At 39.8% G+C, this 11,446-nt stretch overlaps 1 protein-coding gene across 3 annotated transcripts in view; it reads left to right on the forward strand.

The window, feature by feature from the left end:
• The window catches only part of sec14l2 (SEC14 like lipid binding 2), a 53,800-nt gene that overhangs the window by 36,974 nt on the left and 5,380 nt on the right, over window positions 1–11,446 (forward strand). For all 3 annotated transcript variants that reach the window (XM_033043326.1, XM_033043324.1, XM_033043325.1), the window contains 4 exons: window positions 2,250–2,333; window positions 3,935–4,041; window positions 8,064–8,203; window positions 9,740–9,909. In XM_033043326.1, the coding sequence (XP_032899217.1) occupies window positions 2,250–2,333; window positions 3,935–4,041; window positions 8,064–8,203; window positions 9,740–9,909 (501 nt within the window). The remainder of the gene's footprint in view (window positions 1–2,249; window positions 2,334–3,934; window positions 4,042–8,063; window positions 8,204–9,739; window positions 9,910–11,446) is intronic.

The following is an 11,446-nucleotide window of genomic DNA, read 5'->3' on the forward strand; positions in this document are numbered from 1 at the left end:
AAATTATTAGGTTAAGAGATGAGAAGATTCCACCAGAACAGGTGGCAAATTCAGTTAATAATATAATCGAGGATTAAAGGATAATATCAAGAATAGTGACCAAGAAAGTACTAATTGCCATCACAGCCAAAATGGTTTTATCCAGTCCATGCAGTGTTAATTTGAATGATTAACCCCACCATTAGCCTCTGTGTTAAATGGGGATTTCAGGAGGAGGCTTAGATGGATCATGTAAATGTCTCACAGGAGTATTACAATATCTTTGCTGACTAGGTTTTTTGATCATTTATCTCACTTGCTGTTTATGAAATATACCTGCATAGATTAAACGGTATCTGACTGATGCATGGTGGGATGTCTTGAGGATGTGAAAAGGACAATACATTTATTATATCATATATATTTATTCATGGCTAAATTAATTATTATTCTGTTCTTGTTTTATACAGAACAGCATATCATTTCAGTGTTCTAAAATCTAAGAACATCAGGGATTTATAAAGGATACAAAATTAAACTATTTATTAGTTTAATTGCCTCCCATAGAATTATAGAGAAAGCAGTCCCTACAGTCCACTATGTCCATTCCCAATATTAAGTACCCATCTATACTAGTTCCATTTGCCAATTGAGTAAGCTGCCAGAAGAAGTAGTTGAGGCAGGCACTATAACATTTAAAGGACATGTGGACAGGTACATGGATAGGAAAGGCTTAGAGGGATATGGGCCAAATGCGGGCAGCTGGGACTGGAGTAGATGGGGCACCTTGGTCGGCATGGACATGTTAGGTTGAAGGGCTTGTTTCCATGCCGTATGATGCTATGAATCTTTACTTTAGGCCAGTGCCTTCCAGTTTTAGTTATGGGGAAAGTTTTCTGCTATTTACATATTCCCCTTATAATTTTGTATACCTCATTTCCGTCCCCCAGAGCCTCAACTCCCAAGTTTATAAAGTCTCTCCTTGTAAGGGAAATGCTCCATCCTAGGCACTATCTTCATAAATCATAGCTCTACCCTCTCCAGATGCAATCAAGTTCTTCCCATGGTGGTCTGACCCTAACTGTACACATTGCTCCAGCTGTGGCTTAATCAATATTTTACAGAGTTGTACTGCAATCTTCCTGCACTGGCTAATGAAATCAAGTATCCAATGTGGCACCTTCACCATTTTATCTCCCTCTGCTGCCACCTTCCGGGAACCGTGAACTTGTCCATCGAGGTCCATCTGTTCCTCAGTCATATCATTCACTGTGTCTATCTTATCCAAATTAGTCCTTCCAAAGTGCATCAACCCACATTTATCAGCATTAAATTCCATCTAGTACTATTCTGTCAAACTTACTAATCATAAATATTGCCTATCAATGTAGCTTAACAATGTCCTCCTTCTGATTAACCACATCACCAATTTTCATGCCACCTGCAAGTTTACTGATCATACTTCCTAAATTCATATTCAAATTGTTAATTTATATGACAAACATTAAGAATCAGTGGTAGATTACTGGATACACCTACGCACCTTTAGTTTCTGCTTCCAATAACCAAGCAAAATTTGAATCCAATTTTCCTTGGATTCCATGGGTGCTAACCTGTCTTACTTTTCAGACTGCTTAAAACAGACGCTTAGCCTAGCAATTCCCCCCATGAGTGGCATCATGGCAAGATGTGGATCAAATGAAAAGTTGGGCATAACATTGGATAGAATTTAATCCTGACAAGTGCAAGGTGTTGTATTTGGGAAATCCGACAGGGGTAGGATGTATACAGTAAATGGTAGGTCATTAAGGAATGTAGATGGAGCTTGGGGTTCAAGTCCATTGTTTCTTGAAGATGACAACACAGGTAGTTAGGATGATGAAGAAGGCATATACATGCTAGTCTTTACAATCAGGTCATTATATATGAAAGTTAGGATGTTTTATGGAACTTTATAAAACTTTGCTTGTAGTGTTTGTGTCACCCTATTGTAAGTATGTGATTGTGCTGGAGAGACTTTTAGTCTCTTTAAGATCCCTTAAAAATAATGTTTAAGAAAGAACTGCAGATGCTGGAAAAATCGAAGGTAGACAAAAATGCTGGAGAAACTCAATGTCTCGTCTAACGGGTGACCTCTCATGCATAGTGTCGAACTGTAGTTGCCAGTGAGCATCATTACATTCAGGAGAAAAATGTTGTGTTACTTTGAATTCTAAATTAATTTTCAGTTTTCAGTCCTTTGGTTACTTACATTTTCGTATTCTTTACAGCGCCAAAAGTTTTCCCTGTGGCCTACAACCTTATAAAGCATTTTCTTAGTGAAAACACTCGGAAGAAAATTCAAGTTTTAGGTGGTAAGCTTCTTCTATGCTGGCTATTGCAAACTGTACACATTAAGCTTTTCCTTTGTACTGTGAAGGCATAAGTAATGCTGGAAACTGTGGAGATGTCATTCAAGAAGCATCACCAACTGCAATTGTGGTTGTTAAGGAAGGTACTGACCAGGTGTAATGTGGAGGTGATGATCATCTTTTAACATGGGAGAGAATTTAACTGCCTACCTATGCCATTCGTATTCATTATTCCATATTTACAATTTTCTCACCAACATAGGATGCCATTCTGCCCATTGAGACTATGCCAACACGTAGCACAATCCTATTCCTCCATCTGTTTTGTTGCAACTCATTGTTACATCTTCCATCATACAACCATGGGGAGTGGGAAGTGGAGGTGATTAACAGCGCTGGCTAATTAACAGGGCAGGACACATAAGTACTGTGGCTGGCAGAACAATCCTGAGCTTGTTTGAAATGAGTAACTCCCCAAAGCTTTTCCACCATCTAAGAGGCACAAAGACTGGCAATGCAATATACTCCATGTGCTTGGATGAGATGAGCAAAGACTGAGATGGCACAGTGGCACAGTCTGTAGAGCAGCTGCCTCACTACTCCTACTGTATGTCCCAGCTTCAATAAGGTTTTTGTCTATTTGGTGACCGCAGGGTCACATTATCCTCCTGCAATGCACTTGCAGTAGACAGTTGCATGGAGACAATGGAAGGTTGTTAATTAAGCAATCAAATACCAACAGTACAGGGATAAGGCTAACCAAACTTTGAAGGTTCTGTAAGCATGAAGAATACATGTAATATCTATAAAAATAATAGATAAAATTCCAGCTTGTGTGACTTGAGGATTTATGCGCTGCATAGCACAACAGTAAATGTGTGTTATTGGGCCTAGTCCTCTTCTATTGGGATGATATTCATCTGGAGCACCATCTGAACAGGTGTTGGACAAAGTTACGTGGTGGACCCCACAGGGATGTCAGCTCAGCACACACGTTCTCTGCCAAAGAGCCAACCTCACATCGTTTTTGTGTGATATTGTACAGAGTGTAAATCCAAGTTGATACCAATCTTGGGTTACAAAATACTCACAATCCATTGGGGGGGCCTTGCCCATCAGGACATATAAAATGTACTTTTACATTTAGGCAGCATTAACATTCATTCTTTTCATTTTGAAACATTTACATTTTAATTACATCAGCTAATGATGGTATTTGCACACATGGACAGCTCTTCCTGAGCAAAATGATTGGTTATCATTAGGCAGGCTCTAGGTTACGTGGACCCATATCTGCTGGTAGCAACATGATATAACTAATTTAAAAGAAAACTTGTTGTTGCTATATCACTAGAGGGTGGTGGGTAGATGGAGCGAGCTGCCAGAAAATGTAGCTGAGGCAGGTACCATAACGACATTTTAAAAACATTTGGACAGGTACATGGATAGGAAAGGTTTAGAGGGACATAGGCGTGGGACTAGCATAGATGGGACATGGTCAAGATGGGCCGAAAGGCCTGTTTGCGGACTGTATGACTCTATCTGTACAGGTCTGTTACAAATGCCCTTTCTCAGTCTCCGCTTACTTTACTATTGATTTGCAGGTAATTGGAAAGAGGTGCTATTACAAAATATTGATTCAGAACAACTTCCTGTTTATTATGGTGGAACTCTCACAGACCCGGACGGCAATCCTCGATGCATGTGCAAGGTAATTATTTCTTTACTCTTTATTTTGGAGCTCTTTGTGGACAAAGAATATGAAAAGAAATTGTGAATTCCATCAATGTTATGTGCTTTGAGCCATCTAACACAATGACAAATTTCTCCTCAATAAAATCCACATCATGTTTCTGACAGAGGATATATGTGCACGTAACTTAGACCCTACTAACGACAACTGTAATCATCCTGCCCAGAAAGAGCTGTTGACCTGTGCAAATACCATCATGAGCTGAGAGCAGTTAAACATATTATTGATTAATTTTCATCACGGTTTCAAGAACAGCATTTCTACGTTACCAAATCTATACTCCTTGAGCTTACCTATTCTTACCCTATTGCTCCTGGTGCTTCATAATATTAAATTTTGATACCCAGTTGGACGATAATAAGCTACGTCCCTGACCCAGATCCTTAAAGATGTTCAACTCTGCATTATAGGTTTGTAGTGGGGACTTCCGTATTTAATTAACTGATATTTACAATGTTGCACATATAAATATTGCCCGTGTTGGTGCGCCTTTGGGGTGGGTAGCATATGGAGAATTGTAGAATTTGTCTGGCAAGCAATATTCATGATATTCAAAATATTCAATATTCAAAATTAAGATCTTCATTGTCATACAATTATCACAAATTACTTGTGTGTGATATTTCAATATGCGAAAACGAACAGATATCTTTAGCCTTTAAGATGTTTATGCTTGTGTCTGCAAAGAACCAGGGATATATTGAATGTTGGCCATTCGGCCCAACTAGTCTGGCTGATAATTGTACTCTGTCTAGCCCAGGCTTCACAATTCTAATTCCATCCTGTCTACATCATAGCCTTTCAATATATCTTTTATTTTTTATGTTCATAAATTCATCTCATAAGACCAGAATTAGACCATTTGGATCATCAAGTCTACTCCGCCATTCAATCATGGCTGATCTATCTTTCCATCTCAACCCCATTCTCCTGCCCTTCCACTTTTGTAAATATTCAGTTCCCTTTCAGATCATATTGAAAAGAAATGGACAATTTGTTATATAATATTGGACACAAAGTGCTGGAGTGACTCAGTGGGTCAGGCAGCATCCCTCAAGAACATGGATAGGTGATAGTTTAGATCTGGACCCTTCTTCAGACTCAATCTTCTTCAGACCCTTCAGAAGGGTCCAGACCCTAAAAGTCAACTATCTATGCTCTTCAAAGATGCTGCCTGATCCACTGAGTTTTAGAGGAAATGTATGTAAGTTACACTTTCAAATCAGGACATATGAAACTTTTATAACGTCGACATTATCCGCAGCCAGATGGTCAAACCAAACAAATGCTCAAATGTAGTAATGTCCAGAAATGGAAATCAGGAAATCAGAAAATAAACTGATGAGAAATAGTTTAGCGATAGTTCCCTCATCTCAGTCCTAAATGGCCTACCCCATATTCTTAAACTGTGACCTCGGGTTCTGGACTCTCCCAACATTGGGAACATTTTTTCTGCATCTACCCTGACCAATCCTTTACGAATTTTATATGTTTCTATAAGATCACCTCTCATCCTTCTAAATTCCAGTGAATACAAGCCCAGTCGACCCATTATTTCATCTTACGTCAGTCCTGCCATCCCGGGGATTATCCTGGTGAACCTACGCTGCACTCCCTCTATAGCAATAATGTCCTTCCTTAAATTAGGAGACCAAAATTGTACACAATACTCCCAAGTGCGTTCTCACCAGGGCCCCGTGCAGTATGACCTCCTTGCTCCTAAACTCAAATCCTCTCGCAATGAAGGCCAACATGCCATTAGCTTTCATCACTGTCTGCTGTACCTGCATGCTTACTTTCAATGACTGATATACAAGCACACCCAGGTATCGTTGCACCTCCCCTTTTCCTAATCTGACACCATTCAGATAATAATCTGCCTTCCTGTTCTTGCCACCAAAGTGGATAACCTCACATTTATCCACTTTATACTGCATCTGCCCACTCACCCAACCTATCCAAGTCACCCTGCAGCCTCATAGCATCCTCTTCGCAGCTCACACTGCCACCCAGCTTTGCGTCATCCGCAAACTTGGAGATGTCACATTTAGTTCCCTCGTCTAAATCGTTAATATATATTGTCCCAGCACCGAACCTTGCGGCACCCCACTAGTCACTGCCTGCCATTCTGAAAAGGACCCGTTAATTCCAATTCTTTGCTTCCTATCTAACAGCCAGTTCTCTAACCATGTCAATACCCTACCCCCAATACCATGTGCTATAATTTTGCACACTAATCTCTTGTGTTTGACCTTGTCAAAGGCTTTTTTGAAAGTCCAGATACACCACATCTACTGGCTCTCCCATATCCATTCTACTTGTTACATCCTCAAAAAATGCCAGAAAATTAGTCAAGCATGATTTCCCCTTCGTAAATCCATGCTGACCGATCCTGTCACTGCTTTCCAACTGCACTGCTATAACATCTTTAATAATCGACTCCAGCATCTTCCCCACTACCGATGTAAGGCTAGCTGGTCTATAATTCCCTGTTTTCTCTCTCCCTCCTTTCTTAAAAAGGTGGTGTTACTTTGGCTACCCTCCAGTCCACATTAACCCTCCAGGCCACCTCCTTGAGTACTCTGGGATGCAGACCATCAGGCCCTGGGGATTTATCTGCCTTCAGTCCCAACAATTTACCTAACATAATTTTCTGACTAATGTGGATTCCCTTCAGTTCCTCCTTCCCACTAGATCCTCGGTCCCCTAGTATTTCTGGGAGATTGTTTGTGTCTTCCTTAGTGAAGACAGAACAAAAGTACTCATTTAACGGTTTTGCCATTTCCTTGTTTCCCCATTATAAATTCACCTGTCTCTGATTGTAATGGGCCTGTCCCACTTACGCGACTTTCGGCGACTGCCGGCACCCGTCATAGGTCGTTGCACGTCGCCGAAAATTTTCAACATGTTGAAAATCCAGCGGCGACCAGAAAGACGCTACGACTCTTTGGGCGACTGAGGAGATTACTCACGATCATACAGGCGACACCCTGGCGACATGTCGCGGGGTGAAGCCTGTATGGTCGTGAGTAGTCGCCCAAAGAGTCGTACCTTGTTCTGGTCGCTGCTGGATTTTCAACATGTTGCAGGCGACCTGCAGGCGCCGAAAAGTCGCATAAGTGGGACAGGCCCATAAGGGACCTACATTTGTCTTCACTAATCTTTTTCTTTTTACATATCTAAAGAAGCTTTTAGATTCCGTTTTTATATTCCCCGCAAGAATCATTTTTCCCCCTCGTAAATAACCCCTTTGTCCTCCTCTGTTGAGTTTTAAAGTTCTGCCAGTCCTCCAGTTTGCTGCTTCCTCTGGCCAATTTATATGCCTCTATCTTGGATTTAGCACTGTCCTTGATTTCCCTCCTTGATGAACAGGGATGGACAATTTTTGGAGTTCATCCATGCGGTCTTTAAATCTTTGCCATTGAATCACCACCGTCAACCCTTTAAGTTGACGGTGGAGATTCAATGGCAAAGATTTAAATTCTTTGTTTTGCATTCTTTCCAAGCAGATATGATATACGATACATAGATACAATCAAGTCCAACTCAAGTACAATAGATAGAGCACAGGGGAAGATACAGAGTGCAGAATATAGATCTCAGCATTGTAGCGTATTTATCCAAAAATATATGATATATCATACATATATACAATCAGGTCAAATTCAAGTACAATAGATAAATGTGAAGATACAGTGTGCAAAATATAGGTCTCAGCATTGTAGTGCATCAGTTCCATAGACATAGTCCAATGTCTGCAACGGGGTTGAGGTGAATCCGTCGTGCAAAAGTCTAACATTGTTTTCAATAAACGTGTAGGACTATTTGAAAAAGTACAATTAATATTTACATGGTGCTTTTAAATTAAAATATTTAAGCAATAATTCAAAAATAGAATGGTGGGTGTGCATAGATTCGCTTAATAACCAAAATGAAATATCAAAATTGACACTATTAAAAATCTGTGTTTCTTTAATTAGATAAACTTTGGAGGTGATGTTCCAAAGTCATATTACATCCTTGAGTCCATCAAACAACAATATGAAAGCACAGTCACTGTTAATAGGGGATCATCGTTCCAATCTGAATACGAGATTCTCTTCCCTGGTTGTGTTTTGAGGTGAGACTAAGTCTGTTGTATTATTTGTGCTGAATCATTTGGGGTAAAAAATGTTCTTCCATGATGCTCAAAATGTATGTATTTTGTATTCTGTACTAGTTATGAAAACTCTTATGGATTATCTTATGAGAAAGATGGAGAATTTCTAAACCTGGAATTATTACTTGTTTATTCAACAAATTTTTTTTTTAACAAAGGTAATATTATGCTACTCTCACGAGGCTATTGAACCCTCAACTACAGGGGTTGAATTTAAATCTTATCTCTGACTAGTACTTGAATCTAACAACCTCCAATAATTAAAGTTCTCATCAGTCAAATAGCTAGACATCCATTGGGCCGAACAGTCAGGAGTAGAACATTTTAGAAACAGCATAAAACCTATCACTGACAATTCTTAATACCTGTGGGTAAGACCATTCCAATCTCTTGATGAAGGGAAAGGATAGTAACTATTAGCAGTATTATATGGACTAGAGGGACAGGGGAATTCAAATAAGTGCATGTACCAATTTATTATTTACTACAGATTTACTCATTGGTTATATTTAAATAGTTTTACTGCTGTTTTTATTCAGTCAATACAATGGTTACCAAAACACTACTTTAATTAAAAAATGACAATAATGTAGTCATTTTGCTGCAGTTCGAAACTGAACTGAAATAACCATTGTAATATTTGTTGGCCTGGTGCATCTGAAAGGAAATGATGTTAGCTTTAACAGATTGTGCACTGGAAATACTTGAGCAACAACAACATTTACAATTATGGTTTGCCTTTCATGTAGGAAACAGTTTCTAAGTGCTTCACAGAACTGTGATTGGAAAGCCAAGGGAAATGGCAGGAGAATAGCCAAAATGAGTTATTCTGAAAGAAAGAGAAGGAGGTGTATTAATGGGAATGGAGATTGCTGGAAGCTGGAGCTAAAAACAAGCTGCTGGAGGAACTCAGTGAGTCAGACAGCGTGGGCCAGGCTGGATTATGGATTATCCCTTTCCACAGATGCTGCTTGACCCGCCTAGTTCTTCCAGCGGCTTGGTTTTTGTATTGGTGGGAAATTTCGGGGAGGGTTTTCCAAAGCTTGTGTTCGAGAAAGTTGAATTCCCAGGCATGTCTATTGTGGCTAAAGGAGTAGGGGATACACGTGGCCAGAGTTAGTCATAGAGTCATACAGCATGGAAACAGGCCCTTCAGCCCAACTTGACCATGCTGATCATGATGTCCCATCCACACCAGTCCTATCTGCCCGCATTTGGCCCATGTCACTCCAAACCTTTGCTATACATGTACCTACCCAAATTTTGTTATAGTACCTGCCTCAACTACCACCTCTGGCAGCTGGTTCCATATACCCACTGTGTGAAAAGGTTGCCCCTCATGTTCTTGTTAAATGTTAATCGCGAAATGCAGTCAGTTGTAAATTATAGAACTGGTGGTTAAAGAGATGGAGAAGGATTTGATACACAAAGATGACATTTTGAATTTCAGGGGCTGTGCAGTTTCTCAGTATCTCCACTGTTGTTGCATGTTTCCAGGTGGCAATTCATGACTGAGAGTGCGGACATTGGGTTTGGTGTCTATCTGAAGACAAAGATTGGAGAACGACAAAAGGCTGGTGAAATGGTGGAAGTGGTTTCCAACCAGCGATATAACAGTCACCTGGTGCCTGAGGATGGAACACTTACCTGTATGGAACCTGGAATCTGTACGTCAGTAAGCTTAATGATGATCTGCCTTTTTATCAATTCATAATTTCAGTACTTTCAGGGTAAAAAAAATGGTGTGGCCTATTGGTAATATGTCAATATATTTGCCAATTTTAATTATGTTTGATTGTCAGCATTTACAGTTTCTGCACACAATAGCTTTCCCCCATCAATCACTAACTTTATAGTAGTAAAGCGTCATCCAAAACATTGTTCATAGACATATATGAATGCTTTTATACTTTAGTTACAGTGATTAAGGTGGGTGGACCCCAGAAGATATCAGTGAAATCCCCTAAAGGCACGAGAGACTGCAGATGGCAGAATCTATAGTAAAAAGAGCATTGAGAGCAGCTAGAGGAATTCAGCAGATCAGGCATCTTCTGTGGAGGGAAATGGACAATTTTGGTTCAAAATCTTTCATTGAGACGTTCATCCAGTCTAGGTGAAGGGTCACAACCAGGAACATCAGCTGTCCATTTCCCCCCACAGATGCTGCCTGGCCTGTTAAGTTCCTCCAGCTTCTTTTTTGAATACATTTCTTGTACCGTTTAATGCTAGGAGTAAGAAAGTATACGGACTAAACATTATACCAGGTACTGCAGATCAAGATGAATGATACACAGGAGATTCATTATTTTCAGACCATGCACTATTCCCAAATATGCATCTTTGCTGATCACTAGATTTAGGTTTGGTTAAATTTGAACTTTACAGCTGTACCGTTTTCAGGGGAAGACTACAAATGTAAATGTCATTTTGCAGTTTCACTGAGAAGATTGAGGTGTGATCTTTAATTAATAAGGTCACGAAACCAGTTGTCCCCTTTTGAAAGATTAAAAAAAAATTCCAGTTACATCTCCATTCATCCCCGTTACATGCAAACACAACTCAACATCTGATGTGGAAGTCTGAAAAAGTCCAGTTGGATTTCAACAACACAAAAAAATTCACCCTGATTTCTAGTGCTTTGTTAATTTATTTTTCACAAATTTTGGCATGGAGTTCATATTCCCTCCTGACAGACAGATATTTTGCAGATATATCTCCATCTGAATGACCTACCAACTATAAATATTGTTCGAGGTGTACATGAGATTAACTAAACTTTCTGTTCATGCATCAAAACCCAGCTTCCTCAACGCAAACTCAATATTGACAATAGTCATCGATAAATGTACACTTCTAATAAATTATTTAAGAGCCACAGAATTTTCTTTCTGTATAATTTTCTATTAATAGAATATTGAACACAATAAGTACAGGAACAGGATCCTCTGGCCCACGATGTCTGTGCTGAACATGATGCGAAGACCAACTCTTATCTGCCCTCACATAATCCATATCCCTCCAATCTCTGCGTACACATGTGCCCATCCAAAAGTCTCTTACGTGCCACTATCCTATCTGCTTCCACCACCATCCATGGCAACGTGTTGCGCACAATCACCATCTTCTGTGTAAAAAAAACGTGCCCCGCACATCTCCTTTAAACTTTCCTCTCACCTCTCTTCCAAATAGTTTACAAACTGTGTA

This window comes from Amblyraja radiata, chromosome 25, assembly GCF_010909765.2.
Source record: "Amblyraja radiata isolate CabotCenter1 chromosome 25, sAmbRad1.1.pri, whole genome shotgun sequence".
Lineage (NCBI taxonomy): Eukaryota > Metazoa > Chordata > Chondrichthyes > Rajiformes > Rajidae > Amblyraja > Amblyraja radiata.